The 18,838-nt window shown below is 38.0% G+C and overlaps 1 protein-coding gene across 5 annotated transcripts in view; it reads left to right on the top strand.

Moving 5' to 3' along the window:
• Positions 1 to 17,780, top strand: part of ebf3a (EBF transcription factor 3a) — a 129,728-nt gene extending 111,948 nt beyond the window's left edge. For 2 of the 5 annotated variants that reach the window (XM_078223461.1, XM_078223459.1), the window contains exons 12-16: positions 4,383 to 4,448; positions 6,906 to 7,083; positions 12,534 to 12,722; positions 13,145 to 13,342; positions 15,199 to 17,780. In XM_078223461.1, coding sequence (XP_078079587.1) covers positions 4,383 to 4,448; positions 6,906 to 7,083; positions 12,534 to 12,722; positions 13,145 to 13,342; positions 15,199 to 15,230 — 663 coding nt within the window. In that variant the 3' untranslated portion in view covers positions 15,231 to 17,780. The remainder of the gene's footprint in view (positions 1 to 4,382; positions 4,449 to 6,905; positions 7,084 to 12,533; positions 12,723 to 13,144; positions 13,343 to 15,198) is intronic. The other 3 variants (XM_078223462.1, XM_078223460.1, XM_078223463.1) reach the window with 2 other exon arrangements.
• Positions 17,781 to 18,838: the final 1,058 nt, after the last annotated feature.

The following is an 18,838-nucleotide window of genomic DNA, read 5'->3' as shown; positions in this document are numbered from 1 at the left end:
TCTATGATTATTTGACTCTTGTTTTCCTTTCATTTTCTGAAGCTTGATTTAGTTTAATCTTTTGTTGACAAAGCTTTTGTCATAAGTCCATGTCCTGGCAGACTAACAAATGAAGACCACACATTAATATTGAAGCCATTTAATTTCAAAAGAGGAGATGTTAGTATCTATACATGCAATGAACTCAAAAGTATTTTCATTTTCATTTCATGTTTCCAGCATGAAAGTTAAATGAAATTTGCAGTTTTCATTTTTATTTGATACACTTGATGGACACAGTTAATAACATATTATTTAATTTTTGTTTTTTGCACTTATATAGCGTTATGACTGATCAGATTATTGTGAGTTGCTGCAGGTACTGCACCAAGGGGCACTTCTGACGATTAATAGAAATGGCAACAGTTTTATTTTAATAGATTTGACTTTTCAGCCATCATTGTACAGCATTAACCTTACTGCCACAGTTTGAAGTATGATGTAATCAATCCCATATAAAATCTAAATAATTAGTTTTCTAAACAGAAAATGCTGGGACTTTCCTCAGCAGGCCAAGGCAGCATCTGTGGAGAATAAAGCAGAACTAATGTTTCAGGTCGGTGACCTTTTGTCAGAACTGGTGAAAGATCATCGACCTGAAATGTTAACTCTGTTTCTCTCTCCATAGATGCTGCCTGACCTCCTGAGTATTACAGCATTCAGATTTCCAGCATCCACAAAATTTTGCTTTTGTAATTTGTTTGCTACCCTTTGGGGAAACAAAAGACAGAGGTAAATTTTATTAATGTTAACATGGAGGGGGGGGGGGGGGGGGGGCAGGGGGAAGGGGAAAAAAGGTTGGAATTTCATCCCTATGAAGTTTATCTGCATTTTCTAATTGCAAATAATTTGAATGCCTTTCAGCATCTGTCCTCCTGTATCACTTTTTCCTGTTTTGCAATTTCACAAACTGCTGTGTGACTGATCAAAACAAAACAAAGGGATAAAGTGTTCCTCCTAGCACTACTAAAGCTTGTCGCAAGATTTAGCATGTGTATTTTTTTTTTACAGGCTTAGAACATGACAGGCCAGTTAGCGTACACCCACAAGTGCTGCATTACTTAGCTCTTTTAATTCAGGTGAAACAGTATTGTTCAGGCTTCACACAAAACGATCACTGGATAAGATCAAATCTAGCAGTTTCAATAAACAACATAAATATTTGATTTTGTTCTAATGGACCCAAATGTGGAGTTCAGCGGCATGTAAATTAAACTGCCAAGCGATTCATCATTGTTAAGCCAGCCGTCTGAGGTTGGTTTGCAAGGGTCATAGCGGCTTCCAAGTAAAATAGCAATTGGCCCCAACGTATATTTTAAATGAAACAAGAACTGGGATAAAAAAAAAAATCACCACTAAGCATTACAAACAGTGTAAAATAACAGAAATAAGAGATACAGTTCTGAGTGTGAATTGTGTATCTCAATAATGCTGAGCAGTGGAGAGAGCTCCTTCCACCATGACTTCACCCTGGAGTTGATAATATTACCACAATATTGATTTTTTTTCAGCAATTTTTTTTGAAGATCCGTAATGCACGTGGTTTGACGGATAATTGTACTCCGACAGAAAGCCAATACTTTCTGCATGTATTGCTTTGGACGTACACTAATAATGTTGCTATAGTGACAAGAAGTTGGGCTGAATTGAAGTTTACCTCCTAATTTTAGACAACATCAAAAATAAGCTGACTGACCCTATGGGAGTGGCACAAATAGGCAAATGTTATACACAAATCCAGGGAAAAACAAAGCAATAAGAAAAGGCATTCATGTGCTAAAAACAAAGATTGAAAGGTGGAGCTTTTAAGTGAATAGCGCCAAAGAATTCTCATTCTTCTTGAGGCTTGTTTTAAGATTGCATAATTTAGTCCACAATATGTAATATTTTAACAGGCAGAAGATAGAAAAATAAATTATGTATTCTAGTCTGCCTTGACAAATTATATTTAATCTAAAGTGAGTAAGCAAAGGATGATTTTTCCGGCATAATTAATTGCACGTATTTCATCTCCCCCCACCACCACCTCCACCACCACCCCATTTCTAGGGGCGAACACAAGTCTATTATGTTTTCCTTTGTCTAATATACAAAAATTTATTTGGAATGCATCCATGTTGAGCAATTACCCAAGCATTAAAATTCATCTTCGTTCCTTGCGTTTTTGAAGTAGCTACATCTAATGGTTCTACACTCTTCATTGTATTCATAACCTGAGGCAAGAACTAACAGAATAATTGCTTTACAGTTTTATAATGACATTAGCACCTGCAGCAACATCACCTTGGTTACCTTTTTTAACTGTGATGATATATGCTATTCTAGGTGATCAGGCATGTGAATAATCATGTATATTCGAACAGTTTCAGACCAGAGTACAAGTATGAATGCTCACAATAATAAAATTGTACACTCATTGTGAAACAACGGCTGAAATCATTTGAGGTTTAATAGTTTCCATTTAACTTGAAGTCTGTTATGTCCTATTGAAAAGCAGCCAATTACACTTATGGCTAAGGTTTAGAAATTTCCATTGAAATGCTTTTCAGCCACCATTCCCCACTAATCGTATTCACAGCATGAGGCTGTGTGCATCAGCTAGGCATATTGTTGCAAAACAAACTTGTTCAGAATATCCTTGACTGATTGGGTTCCACTTTTTGTCTGTCTGTAATATGACTACATCACCTCTCAAGAGCAGTGCTGGAAGTAGGGTTCATTAGTTAAGATACTATCCAGTAATAGACAGATTAGTGATGAGAGTGCACATAATTTTCCTAAACTATCCTTATGTTCCGGTTGCAAAGTACCATATGGACAAGTAGGTGTAGGATATTTTCTGGGAATGAAAAATAGCTGGTAAATGTACCCATCTTAATTGCTTTAATCGTTGCTTAAAATTGAAAAGCATGTAAAAATCTTGCAATATGATAGGAGAGATTATGAGTAATTATTAACACCTCTGAAAAACACTTTATCTTACTCAGAGAGAGCTGCTCTTGCTGATGAAACCTGATTAAGACAGCTGTGCCTTTCATTGATTGTACCTGCTTCATGACAAGTATAATTCTTTATTTGTATGCAAACTAGATGCATGCAACATCAAGCATAGACACCAATTTCAGAGGTAAATGCCCATTGTACGAGCCATCCATCCGGTAACTTTCTATATTAAATGCTGTTCCTATAAACGTATGGCATGCGCAAGAAGTGATGCCTACAGTGATTAATCTTGATAAATAAAGGATGGGTCTCCTCTTATAGATGAAAGACACATTGAGCCATGGTTAGTGCTACAAACACACACATTGTCCTTTGAAATGCTACTGTAGATTTGATGGTGGAAGGCACCCAGTGCATTATTTTTGTTTCAGTCAGCTGAGGTCCATTTACATGTAAGGATTAAAACAAAGTATGCATTCTAATCTTTTTGGAAATGGTTACCAAATATCAGCACCAGAGACAGCTCTTCTTCTATTCTGCAAGAGGTCAGTTTTTGTTTATTTTATATTAGTGCAAGCCTTTAATTGGAAAAGCTATAATTTGGTCATGGCCGTTTGTTTTCCATAGAACAGTGAGAGTGTAAAATTGTACATGGCATGTTTTCTTCATTAAAAGAGTTAAATTGTGAATTAGTCCACGCAACTGTAAAACTAAAAAGAGGAATTCAGACAGGGATAAGACAAAATTCAGTTCATCCGTACCCTCAGGCATAAGTACTCTACAATCTCTGGATGTGAAGTCATTTATGAAGTCCTTTACAACATGCAGTCAAAGAGGTTAATTGAAAAATTTCTTAATGTCATTATGAAAGAACTAGATTAACCTAAGTTAATTCACTTCATTGTTCAGAATAAAGAGGAATAAGCATTGAACCCTCTTGCAAATTTGGGGCATGAATTAGGGGTGAGATGTTGTCTTTGAAGACTCAGCCAGTTTAATTAAGATATGGAAAATTGCTCATTGTTCTTCACTACTAAAGTCCTAGGAATTAGCAGCCAGATGTGATGTCTGTACCTTTCATATCTACCACTGGTATGTGTTTGTTTGTTAAATACCCACAAGGCTACATCATTAAAACTCAGGCTTACCTTTCCTTAATTCAGCATCTTAGCTGGAGACTAAAGCATGTAACAGGAGGCAGTCTTATTGAGATATGTGTTTTCAAAATAGTTACATTAGCAAATTAAAACTGCCTTATTTACAGTTCTTAATATGGGAGACATTTTTCTGATTGTAAGTGTCACAATGAATCTTTCTATTAGGCTTGCAGAGAAAAATTGGAACTATCAATGTGTTATACTTCCACTCACTAATTTTACTTCACATTTGATTTGCTTTAGGAAGTATTACTGAAGAGAGCAGCTGATTTAGTAGAAGCCCTATATGGAATGCCACACAACAACCAGGTAAGTTAAGAACAAGCAACATGTTGTAAGGAGATGAATAATTGAGCAATTAATATAGAATAGCTTAAATATGTGTTTATTACAAGGTAGTAATGTATCATGAGACCTAGGTTGCATTATAAAGCATCAGAATGAAGTATTGTAGTTTATTAATAATATCTAACTCCTCAGTGTGTTACTGCTGCAAAGCACGTTCCTAAACATCATTATTCTATATATACATATATGTATATAGTTACAATTTAAAATTAATAGTTCCTGAATGTGAATTTGAGAGATGGTGAAATATGTCCACAATGTCAGTTCTGGCTGAAATGATATTGAAGCTATAATTAAAACAAAATACTGCGAATTATCCTCTGCCATTTCAGTCAACTCCAGCATGATGCCACCACTCAATACTTCATCCCTTTACTTCCTCTGTCAGCATTCCACAGGGACCATTCCCTTTGGGACACCCTGGTCCACTTCTCCAACACATCCAACACCTCACCCACCATCAATGGCACCTTTCCATGCAACACTTGCCACCTTCACCTCCTCCCTGCTCACTATCCCACTCTTTTCAGGTGAAGCAGCGTTTCATGTGCACCCACTTTAATCTGGTCTATTTCATTCACTGCTCCCAATGCGGTCTACTCTACATCAGAGAGACCAAATGCAGAATGGGTGATCGCTTTGCAGAATACCTTTGGTCCGTCCGCAAGTAGGACCCAGGGCTTCCTGTCGCTTGCCATTTCAACACACCACCCTGCTCTCCAGTCCACATGTCCATCTTTGCCCTTTGGCAATGTTCTAGTGAACCCCATCGTAAACTGAAGGAATAGCACCTCATCTTCTGATTAGACACTTTACAGCCTCCTGAACTGAACATTAAGGTCAACAACTTCAGAGCATGAACTCTCTCCCCCATTTCCATTTATTTTATGTCTTTTCATCTTATTCATCCATTTTTATTATTTTATACTCTTAATTTTATTTTTCCACTTCTAAAATTTCACTTTCCATCTTGTTCGTCCCTCCCCTACCCCACTAGGGCCAACTGCTGCATTCCTACACTCTGTACCTTTGTTCTGCCATTTACACATACCGATCTCTTGATGGTCGCTCTTCGCACCATTCTCAGCCTTTATTGTCACCACTTACATTCCCTTTATCTTTTTGGCTACACCATCCCTATCGATTACAGCAACCCCCCGCCTAACCTCGGTCCCCTCAATCTCACAACCTTGTCCGATTTTCCTTGTCTTCAGTTCTGACAAAAGATCATTCTGACTCAAAACATTGGCTCTATTCTCTCTCCACAGATGCTGTCAGGCCTGCTGAGATTTTCCAGCATTTTCTGTTATTGTTGTTGAAGATATGATTCTTCATATCAACTTCTGTTTAACTAGTCGATATAAGGAAATATCAGCATGAATATTACATATTGAGCATTCAAATCAGTCAGCTTTTCTGTAATGATACCTTATATTTAAAAGTAAAATGAAGCATTTGGCCTTTTGATGGAAACCTTACTAATAAGTTAAAGGAAAACCTCTATCCCAGAAGTCCTGGAGAGGAATTCTTTACCAATTTGTTCTAAAGTCAAAGTGGACAAGGAATATTAAGAGTATATTTGTAAGAAAGTACTTTGATAAGCATTTGAATGTGGGTATTCCCCCTGTCCCCCATTTCATAGTATTTGAGTTTACTGTAATTCAAATGCCCCTGGATGTAAATTCAGTTTTTGAAAAAAAAAGTTTGTACTTTTAAGTACTAAAATGGGTACAATCTGTTAGTATACAAGTAATTTGCTTTTAATAGCCTGGAGAATTCAAATCAAGAATGTAGTTGTAAATTGCAGCCTCAAACTGTAGCATGTCTGATCTGAATTTGGGTATTAAAAAGAAATATATTATAACATTGTAAAAATTATCTGTGGCAATTAAATTATTACTAGATTCTGACTAATTAATGCTTCCAGTTTTAAAAAAAATGCAGGTTGAGTTAAAAGTGCACTTTCTAAATTGCAACATATTGCCTCAACCGTATATATGCAAACTTGAAAATATGAAAATTCTCTTCAGGTTCAAAGCAATTCAAACAAAGAGGATTTCACTCTTATTTTCTTTTGTTTTTTATTTTGAACATTTGGCTGCTGGGCAGCTTGAAGCAATGTCTTGCTTTCAGGTCAGAGCTAAAACCGTTCATTTATTTTTCACAGCAAGTTTTTTTTGATGAGGCAGTTCACGTTTAGAGATTAGTTTCAAACCCATTGTGAAATACAGTGTGCTATGCACTGGGTTAGAAGAGAATCCCCACAACAGCAGTCAAATACATTCAGTATAAATCATCAGAAACGATGCTGTGAAAACAACTAGAAACAAACGTGAGCTTTATCTCGCAATGTAAGCTGCGTAACTTCTCCTTGTGTATCTGAAATAAGTCACTGTTACGCATCTATCTAATTTCCAGGAGATCATTCTCAAACGAGCAGCTGATATTGCCGAAGCTTTGTACAGTGTGCCACGCAATCACAACCAGCTTCCTACTCTCGGCAACACCCCAGCTCACAGTGGTATGATGGGAGTGAATTCGTTCAGCAGCCAGCTAGCAGTCAATGTGTCAGAGTCATCACAGGGTAATGACCAAGGTATGTTAGCGTGCTGGAGATAAGTCCTTACAACAGCCGTTCTCCCTTCAGTGTCTAACAAGTCCTGTCCAACATTGACTTTCGAGACCTCAGTAATACTTCAAAGCCCTTTACCTAATTAATCTCCTTGGTTGTTGTCTGACACTGCTACTGGATCCCCCCCCTCGCTCTCCCTTGTTTACTTGGCATGGCAGTGAATTACACTGCCTGCATAAAGTGCTTACATAAAATACTACGCTGCTGTTTCAAATAGTTATACATCTGTTCTTTCTTCTTATGGTGGAGGAAGCAGTGAAAATGTTCTTTTAATCAGTAATTATGCAAGACATGCATGAACTTAAAATGTGTTGAACAATCCAATTCAGTGAAACAATAATAACAAAACAATAACATATATCATTTAAAATTAAAGAGAAAGTAGTGAATGGGAAACTTAAATGCAGAATTTATTCTATAGGTCTGGAGCCCTCCTAGCTCACAAACAGTAACATCACAGAAGAATTATTGAGCCTTTTTTCATGACTGGAATACATTTTCTATTCACAGAAAATTATTGACTATGAATAGCTTTCTTCTGAACATTTAAGCTATTTATGAATGACATTTAATGTCAAAAGAAATACAAGTATGTGGGACATTTTTATGCTCAACATTATGTCATCAGCTTCTTTTCCCTTCAAAGACAGACAGTTTGTGAGCTCCATCTTAAAAAACCTCCTTTGCATTAATTCTCTAAATTCATGTTTTCATAAGAACACAATATAACATTATGGCAATGAATTTAAGAGTAACACCGAGGTTGCAGCTTTATTACTTTCAAAGGAAAAAAATGGGTGGAATATAATGCTCCCCCTGGAGGCAGATGTGGGGATGGGTGGTGGGTGAGGTGCATACAATTGGTCAAGAAGGAAAAGGATGGAGATCCCAAAGCTTTCCCAACTCTCCGCCCCCCCCCTCCCCCCCACCGGAAAATGTCTGGGGTGGTTTGTGTCAAGGATGGCCTTCCTGCCCAGAGGCCACTTAAGGGCCACAACAACCAGCATTGGGTAGAGGCTAAATGGGCAACCCACTAGGTAAGCCTTCAGGGTTAAGCCTGTGGGCTGATGGTGGTGAGGGACGCTTCCTTCTACTTGAGCATTCGTACCAAAGAAGAGTCCCTCCAGCGGCAAGGGCTGCACCCATCTGAAGATCCCTACCTTCCCTTTAAATAAACCCCTGTCCTGCCCCCTTTTCAGGGTCTCCCTGACTGGACGAGGAAGTCCGTTGCCTCACCTACCTTACCTCCGGGGCTCCACCAACGATCTTCAGCCTGGGCCTACAGCAGTACTGGCAGTGACCACTGTTCCTGGGGGTACTGCCAGTACTGGAGAGCTACCTGCTTCTGGTTGGCTGACAGCTTTTGGGGGTGGGGCACCTGCCCTGAAGGCTGCCTTTGCCAAGTAGGTGATTGTCTGACTGGCATTAAATCAAGTTAAAAGGGGAGGAGGTTGTGGTTGGTGTCTCGGAAAGGCTGCAGTGGGGTTGCCACTCAGCTGGTGGATGGGCCTTACACCAAGGCCATTAAATTCACCCACTGTTGTGTATCTTGTGCAGATGACAGGTCAGTGATGGACCTTGACCAAGGAACAAGGGCCCCAGCAGCAGTAGTCCCACCTGCTGAGAGCTACTGGCCAATCGGCAGTGCCACAGGGGAGCAGTGGCTGCTGGCAGTACTACAGAACCATCCAACCCGCCCAGGGTCCCTTTAAGCACATCCCAGTGTTTGCTTGTTTTGTTGCCCCACATGGTGAGCTCCCCCATCCTCCCCTCGATTAATACCAACAGAGGGATGAGGCCCTTGAGTGGGCCATAATGTCCTCAATTAGCTGCAGGCAAGAAGGCAATTCACAAGCCTTCTGCCTGGGCTTAATTGGGGTAGAGACAGGAAGATGATGGTGTCCCCACCAGCCACCCTACCATCCAATGAAATGCTTCCCTGCCACCAAATGCACCACGAGAGAGAACACAAGAATCCGCCTGTAGGTTTTTCCCGTTACATCAAACATGTGGTATCCTTTCTTTAGATGTCCTTTCTTTATCGTAAGTCTTGGAGCTATAACTTCTTGTTCACCTATAGCTCAATGCTATCACATATTTGATTTGATTAGTTTTTCATCATGCTGAAGTAATTCTCACAATTACCAAAAGGCACTGAAACTTTGGAAAATAATTTTTTTATCACTTAGTGCAGTTTATAGGAGGAGTTTGTAGACTCTTAGAATGATGCAACACCGAAGAATGCCATTCAACCCATTGTGTCCAAGCTGTCACTCCAAAAGAGCCATGCAACCATATCCTTCTCCCCCTAAGGGCCGGCAATTTGTTTTCTTTTTCAAGTATTTCTTCAGTTTCCTTTGGAACGTTACTCGTGGATCTGATTCCACCACCCTTTCAGGTAGTGCACTGTTGATCATAACATGCAAAGTCTCCTCAACTAGGGTGGAACGTTGGTTAGCACTGCTGCCTCACAGCTCCAGGGACCCGGATTCAATTATGGCCTCAGGTGACTGTCTGTGTAGAGCTTGCACATTTTCCCCATGTCTTGGGTGGTTTTCCTCCCACACTTCAAAGATGTGCGGGTTCGGTTGATTGGCCGTGCTAAATTGCCCCTTCGTGTCAGGGGGATTGGCAGGGCAAATACGTGGGGTTACGGGGATGGGGACTGGGTGGGATTGTTGTTGGTGCAGACTTGATGGGCCGAATGGCCTTCTTCTGCACTGTAGGGATTCTATGATTCTATTCTATTCCATGAACTCACCTCTGCCTCTTATGCCAGTTAACTTAAACCTGTGTCGTCAGGTTTCCAACTCTTCTCCCCCTGACAACTTTCTCCTTATTTGTTCCCTCAAAGCCCTTCATGATTTTAAACATCTCTGCTGAATCTTCTTTTAATCCTCTGCTCTAAAAATAATAATTCTAGTTTCTCTAGTCTCACGTAACTAAAGTCTTCCATTACTAGCACCTGATTGTTGAGGTTAAAGGGTTAAAAAGTATTGGGTGGGATTTTACGGCCTTGCTCGTTCCAAAACAGTAAAATCCCACCGAGGTCAATGGACCTTTCCATTGTCTGACCCTTGCCCCCTCCGATTCCCGTGGGATGGTAAAATTCCAGCCATTGTGTTTTAATACCCTTGAACAAGAGATTTAGTGGAGCTTAATTCGTGACCACGTGATAATACTTTCTTATCCTATTATGAATAATATTATTTGATTTATTTTATCATACAAGCCTCCCCGATTGAAATAGTATATAATTATCTTGAGTTTTTAAATCAGTTCAGAAACTAAGTACATATTTAGCACACCTGGCTTACCTTTAGCATTGCCTATTCTGGTAATTACCTTGAAAAGTATGAGATGATGCATTCTGGGAGGACAAACAAAGCAAGAGAATAAACAATGAACGGTAGGACGCAAGGAAGTACAGTGGACTAGAGGGACATTTGGGTGCATATCCAAAGATCCGTGAAGGCAGCAGAACAGGTAGAAAATGTGTTTAAGAAGGCATATGGGATACTTGCTTTTATTAGCCGAGCATAGAAATAAGAGCAGGATGGTTATGATGGAGCTGTATGAAACTCTCATCGGGCCACAGCTAGAGTACTGTGTGCAGTTCTGGTCACCATATTATAGGAAGGATGTGATTAGAAAGGGTGCAGAAGAGATTCTCCGGGATGTTGCCTAGACTGAAATTTTTCGGCTATGAAGAGAGGCTAGCTAGGCTGGAGTTGTTTCCCTTAGAGCAGAGAACACTGAGGAGGAACCTGATTGAATGTAAAAAAATATGAGGGACATAGGAAGGGTAGTTGGGAAGAAAATGTGCCCCTTAGAGAATATTAGTAGTAGCCAGGGATCATAGATTTAAGGTAATGGGCAGGAGATTTAGAGGCAATCTGAGGAAAGACTTTAACTCAAGAGGGTGGTGAGAATCTGGGACTCACTGCCTGAAAGGGTGGTATAGGCGAGAACCCTCACAACATTTAAGAAGCATTTCAGATGAGCACTTGAAATGCCATAGATAGGTTAATGTGATTGACGCAGGCTTGGAGGGCTGAAGGGCCCGTCTCTGTGCTCTCCTGTTCTTTGTTCTTTGTTCTTAGCATACAAGGCTATGGACCAAGTTCTGGAAAATGGGATTAGAATAGATAGATGCTGGTTGGCCAACACAGACAGGATAGACCAAAGGGCCTCTTTCTGTGCTGTAGAACTCTATGACTGTATGATAGTAGATACTTGAGAGTGATCATCAGACAATAATATTGTAATGGGTTCAGATGATATAATTTTACTGTCATGGTTTATAATTATCACTTCAAACTTGGAAATCCCTCGCATTTATCAGCTGTGTTTATAATATTTCCATGAAGTTGATGATATAGTGTTAACATCTTTCATTTTACTCATTGTGGTAGACATCGGGGAAAATATTTCATGTTATTGATATATGATACCCATAGTAAAGAATTAGTGATTGTGGTATCATTTATCTGGTTATAATCTGCCAGGGTGATCAAGAAATAACTACTGTTGTACACGATAACGATTAAAAATATGATTATGTTTTATAACTTGGAGCTTACTTTCAACTACTGGAGTGGACGTTACAAAATAATGCTCTTTAATGAAGATGTCCCTGAGATGGAATTTTAAATGTTATTTGAATGTAATAAACATGCTCCTTCTTGCTGGATGTGGCATTTTCCGGCACTTCAAAGGCTAAAAGATCATTCTCACTATTGCTTCAGTCAGTGAATCAGGCTTGTTGATAATTACTACTGTAGCTGAATGTGAGAGCAGCTGACAGCATATGATTGAAAAAATCTTTTGTATGCTGTATCAAGGAGGAAAAGGAAATTCTGCTGCTTATCAGGACGTGTCAACCTCACAGTATAAAGCTGCAGCCACTCAATTTGATATTTTAATATAACATTTATTGAAACTCATCTTGGCAAATGAATCTAAAAGCTAAGTCGTAACTTTATACAATCTTACTATGGAAATATTACACTCGTACGGTAGATTTATAATTTAAAAAAAAAATCAAACTGACTCATTTACAAAAAGCACATCAATCAGTTTTACAGCTAACCTGTATCATTCATCTACTCAGAATTTTTCACAGTTAACTTCTTTCAAAATAATCCTTTAACAGATTTACTTTAATTTCCTGCGAAGCAGTTAGTTGGATTGGCCATGCTAGATTCTCCCTCAGTGTAACCCAACAGGCGGCGGCGGAGTGTGGCGACTAGGGGATTTTCACAGTAACTTCATTGCAGTGTTAATGTGAGCCTTACTTGTGACACTAATAAATAAATAAAAAGCACGATGCCACTTGGGCAAATCAGTACTCTGATTGATACTATGTCTGAATGGAATTTTTCAAATACTGTAATGTAAATTTTGTTTTACAGTAGGGTACAGCCGCAACACAAGTAGCGTCTCCCCGCGTGGATACGTTCCCAGCAGCACCCCTCAGCAGTCTAATTATAACACAGTCAGCAACAGCATGAATGGATATGGTAATGCTGCAATGACCAACCTGGGGGTACCAGGCTCTCCTGGATTTCTGAACGGTTCATCAGCCAACTCTCCCTATGGCAGTAAGTGTCTGCTTTACCAGTAATATATAAGCAGTGGCTCCATGCGCAGTTTTATATTGAATAAATGCTTTGCATTAAAAATGTAACATTTTATTTTTTTTTGTGAGAAGTCAGCTGCTGGATAAAAGGAAGGGTGACTCTGGAGGCTGGACACAAATAATTAATAAACTCAAACTTCATTGAGCATTAGATGTGTGGGTTCCAAGTCATAACTGATTGAGAATACATTTGCTATGTATGTGTATGACAAAAAGTCCATCACAAAAGAGTTTGCCTGTTATCCAGAGAGTGGCCTAGCTGGGACCTTTTTTTTTCTCTAATATTTTGTAACATATCTAAAATTGTTTTAAAGGCCTTCTCTACTACTCCTTGTGTATGGTGCAAACCGAAGTCTCAGCCTGATTATTTTTGCTTTGTTGCAGTAGTGCCGTCAAGCCCTACCATGGCAGCCTCTTCGGTCACCCTCCCTTCAAACTGTAGCAGTACACACGGCATTTTCTCATTCTCACCTGCCAATGTCATCTCTGCAGTGAAACAAAAGAGTGCATTTGCTCCTGTTGTCAGGCCTCAAGCCTCTCCTCCACCATCTTGCACCAGTGCAAATGGAAATGGACTTCAAGGTGAGCTAGTATCCTTCATTTCCTGATCCACCTTCAGGCATGCTCATCCCATACAATAATACACCTTAAAATTCACAACATATTTCCCAATGAGAAAAACAAAAAAATTATTGCAATTGTATAGTCTGCACTGGTTAATTGATTATCTAATGAAGCCAGTAATACACAAAATACTTTGAAGCCGGACTGCGGCCAGATGCACTTTGTTTTATAATCAGAGTATGTGTGCTTCCATAGTCCTTGTTAAGGTTTCAGCTTTCTTTGTTTCGTCTCTAAGCATGCGATGGAGCTCTACAGAAATGGTTAAGTAATGAACGCCTTAGTATCATAATATGGTTAAGTAATGAATGCCTTAGTATCGTAATATGGTTAAGGAATGAACGCCTTAGTATCGTGATACTATGTGTGTACTTTTAATGAGCCATTTTGAAATCAAATAAATTGGTGAACTTCACGCATTTCACTGCAGCTCAATTTGGTTTCATGCATTTACGCAATCAACAAGAAAAGAAAAGAATCTTCAGAGTGCAATTAGACCTGGCTTCAAAATTGTGCACAGTCCTGAATCTGGCAAATATTATTCAGAAAGCAAAGTGACTCCTATGTCAGTAATATCTGTAGGTTAATTTGATATTCGTCAGAGTCTGGCATTTGCCTTCACTGGGCTGACAAATGTGTGTAGTCTCCATGTTTGAATTATTTCCAGATAGGATGCAAGTATGGCTCACACCTGGTTATAACAACCACTTTCCAGTAACTCAAATGACTTTGGGAAAAATTTTGAACTAATAAATTAATCAGACTTCCTCTAGTAATGTGCACATTCGGTATAATATCTGATGAAATTATTTGATAACGGTGTTTTTCTTCAACTTTTTAAGTAATGCAGAAATATTATTTAAACGCTAAGTGAGCTACTGATTATTTGTGCTGAAAATGTAACGACAATATATGAAAAATACATGAATGTTAACCGTCCTGTATGTCACTTGAACTTTTGTTAGCTATTATCATGCTACTTTCTTTAACTTTGATTCATAATTATGCAAACTAAATATAATGGATATCACTGGCATAAATGAAATTGAATGAAATTAATACTCTTGGCATGTTCAGCAATTCACATTTCAATATTATTAATTGTTCCGTGAAAAGTCTTAATTATCAATGACATGCCTTGTTTGTAGACTGAGGGCATAAGGTTAAAAAACGAACAGTTTGATAGAAAATAAGAAATGTAAGTGTTCTGTGCATAGCGCATGGCAGATTGAAGTATTGGAGACTTTTGATCTCAGGCAGCCGCTGGCCTGGTAACACGGTTGTTATGATAAAACGCAATTAACAGAAAGCAAAAATTGAGGTCCCCAGCTAAAGTCAAAGTGCTGGGAGAAAAGAGGCAAGGTTGCTAAGATTTCAATTTAAGGAACCCGAGAAGTGTCTGGTCCTTGACTACTGAGTGAGTTGGTCCTGTCTGACGTTACCAGAACTGACCATGTTGTTTCTCACCTGTCAGCAGAGGCAGCCTCCAGGGAGTCTGGACCACTGTTTGCCATTAACAAAACGCTAAGAGAAATATCACACATGTGGTAGGCAGTATGCTGTTCACCTAAAATGTCAGAATGTTCCTCTTTTAAAAGTGAAGTCTTTGTAGAATGTCTTGTTAAAAAGCACATTTCAGTTTTTTTTTAGTCTGGACCTGCATGAGCCATACTAAACGGCTGCATACGACAAAGCTTGGACTTCAATTCAGTACCTTTCTGGCACAAATAGCATTTCAGAGCTTAAATTATATTTAGAGCTAGTACTCTTTACACACTGATGAGTTGCTAATAGAGTTTCTGTTTCTTTTCTTTTAGGTATGTCTGGACTTGTAGTCCCACCAATGTAAGACCACACTTGTTTACCTAGAGAAACACCAAGCTTCCGAGGATGAACTTTAGGGGCAAGTTCATTACGTCAGAAGATGCTGTTAGAAAAAGTATGAGCAACAATGAGAAAAAAAAACAACAGATCGTTCTACTGTTTAAGAACAAAAAGTACATTATTACTCACTGAATTTACTCAAACCATTAGGAAATTACCTGCAAGCAACTTAATTCGTCATGAACAATTTCATTTTATTAACAGAACTTTCTCATATTTTCACATTTCTCTATCTTGAAGAAACAAAAAAAAGCAATGCCTATTTTGTATAAAGTTTCAGATGACGTCTTGGCTATGTCTAGTTCTTGCTATGTGTTGGGAGAAACTTTGTGGACGCACCATTTTGATTATCATGAAACACTGTTGAAATATTCCTCAAGCAGAACATTTTTCAGTACTATATTTAGATTCACAATGGTTGTGTATCTCTATAATGTGAAATAATTTTTGTTGGGGTGAGTAAGGGGCCAAGGAGGTATAAGCCATTGAACTGGAAGGAGAAGACTACATGTATGATTTAAGAAATGGGGACTTATGGAGGGCTAGGGGAAAATTTATCATGCTTAAATTCATCTTAAAAAAAAAACTGAACTTTGTAACTTATTGTAGTTAGAAATTGTAACTTTGATATTGCAAAAATTCTTCTCTTGCCTTCAACAAGCACACTGACGGAGATACAAAAGCTACTGTCTGTTGGTAAAGAATATACTTCCACTGCTAGAGCTTCCTGTTAAACAAGTGTGATCTGCAATGTTTTTTCAACTTTTGCTAGCACTGTATACTATTGCATTCTTAGGCTACTGTGAAGTCTATGTTCCTTGTACCAGAAAGTTGTCCTTTGACTTCTAGATCCTTCTCCCTAATGTGTTTTGTATGTGGTTATAAAATATTGTAGAATTTTGTGATTTTGCCAAAGTTGTAGCTAAATATTTATACACTTGTCTTGAATTTTTCAGATCCACTTAATATTAAGGAGAGAGGTTTTATTCCTTATGAAGTCTGTAAGGAGTAAAATAGTCCTATTCTTCATTGCTACACTTTCTTTCACATAAACACAGTCACTGAGCAATTTTTTGTAACATACCAATATAAATATTGTATTTATCTTTGAAATTTTGTATATTGCTTTCCTTCATTTTATTTTATCTTGTATGTATTTGTTTGTCACGGCCAGGTATTGTGATGCCTAAGGAGCATTAAGCCAAGAACATTTGCCTTCATCTATTTCATTTTATAAAATTGCTTTGTTCTTATGTTTCATTTTTACGACCAGAATCTGTTGATTTGTTCAGACCTTCCGTCCATTTTTTTTATTTGAGAAAAATCAAATTCATTGTTTATTTTTATATAATTTTTAAGTTATCTGAACAAATAATTTTGAATAAAACTGTTGTTGTATAGTCAAAAGAAATTGTTTGTGCCACATGGCTGTAATGAATAATAGTAGAAAACGTGCATGTGCAGCAGCCACAGAAGGATGATCCAATTTGTGGTTGTAAATTATTTAGAATGTAATATTCATTTTTAGCTGCCACCCATGAATTTGCCACATAGTAAAAATGTATTTACTGGAAAAATTTGGAGGCCTAAAGTCAAAATGGAAACTTCAGTTCATCTGGTAAACTGATGTTTGATTAAACATATGACAATTAAATGCAGAAAGACTTCTCTGATGCCTTAACATTGGAGTTCTTGACAGTAACTTTGGTGCCACTCTGTCATTGGTTTACACCACAATTGCTAATCATCATTGCAGCTGTCAAGGATGATCTATGGTGTAAAAAGCACAAACTTTGTACAAACACTTACTCCAAACCCCTGCAAGCCTCCACTCTGTTGTACCCTGCAAGTCCTCAGACTAGAAGTCCTGTACTGCCGTGTCTGAAAAGTGGAAGTTTCTTTTCCAATGTTTCATGCCTGACAGTGCCCAGTGCCCAATCTGTTTGCAAAGACAGGAAATAGGTACATCTCGTGACCATTTTTTGTGCCTTTGCATCGCACTGTGTGATTTTGCTAAAGCAGCATGCAATATGCTTTGCAAACTACAGCAGCATTGGAGGTCGAATCGTAATGGGGAACATATATTGTCATTCTGGGCAAAATGCACATTAGTAACAGTTATTTTATTTAATTCGAAAGTAAAAGAAAAATGTATCACAAGTGTTGAATGTGCAATACATTTACTCTGTGATAGCTTCATACAACATATTACATGGAAATGTCTCAGAGATTTTTCTTATATCTGAGGATCTTGTTCCAAAAGGAAGTCATGTACATGTGGAAAAAAATTTGCAAGATTCATCATTACTGCAGTATGGTTTTTGTGTTTTAGATTAATTAGTCAATGCACTCATTGCTTCCTTGTCTTCAATCTTAAAGCTTCACTACATGGTAGAAATAACTGTTAAGAAAATTACAGTAAGATTGTTTTATCTGTACATTTTTCAGATATTTAACTGTATAAAAAAAACTGTTCATTTTACACGATATTTAATTAAAGTATTTCTTGTCTGTGAATTACTTTTTCAGTAATTTAATATGAGGTCTCAGAATATGTGTTGAAAAATGTGCTTATATAAATATAAGGAAGACCAGCAAAACAATTGAGGTCATTTTCTAATTATGTTTTTTAAAAAAATTTTCCTCGAATAGTTAAAATAATGCATGTCACCATGAACCTTGAGTGTTTTATTTTAACAGTACTATTGCTCTGTGCACCTTTTAAATTTTTCATACACAGCTTTAATGGTTTAATTTCAGTTTTATTTAAATTTGAAGATACAGTTTCTGTATTCAAGTGCAAATATATTTAGAATATAGGTTTGACCTACAGAAGGGACTTTTTTTGTGATCTCAAAGGCTTGTCTTGTACCTAAAGAAAATCCAAGTTAGTTCTAATAAAGTTATCAAATAATTACTAAAGTGTGAAGACTATGTTTAGACAGACTGGCATAAAGTTTGCAGCATTTTTAAATACACATGCTAAAAGCAGGTAGAAATGGGATTCATTAAACTACAACATTAAAAAAATCGGAAGTTGTTAGTTCACACCATTGAAATAAACCTTTCGCTGCACTACAGATATTTTTAAACATTAGTTTGTTGACCTCTTATCTAACCTAACTTCATTATTTTCAATTGATAACCTTAATGTGACATCTTCCCTTGGAAATGTATACTAACTGGTGCAAATTCAAACTCCACAAAGAGGTCCAACATGATGCACTCCTTGGAAAGCTCAGGAGTTTGGTCTTGCATGGTGGTGCAATGGTTAGCACTGCTGCCTCACAGCGCCAAGGACCCAGGTTCGATTCGTGGCTTGGGTCACTGTCTGTGTGGAGTCTGCATGTTCTCCCACAGTCCAAAAGACGTCCCGGTTAGGTGCATTGGCCGTGCTAAATTCTCCCTCAGTGTACCCAAACAGGTGCCGCAGTAACTTCATTGCAATGTTACTGTAAGCTTTGTGACACTAATAAATAAACTTAACCTATAAAACTTAAAAAAAAACTTAACCTCTGTTTGTCTTAACTTGCATTTTCTGGTTCTTGAGCAGTTAAGGTTTCACAGTTGTAA

The sequence above is a fragment of the Mustelus asterias genome, chromosome 11 (assembly GCF_964213995.1).
Source record: "Mustelus asterias chromosome 11, sMusAst1.hap1.1, whole genome shotgun sequence".
NCBI lineage: Eukaryota > Metazoa > Chordata > Chondrichthyes > Carcharhiniformes > Triakidae > Mustelus > Mustelus asterias.
This window is presented reverse-complemented; position numbering and strand designations above follow the sequence as displayed.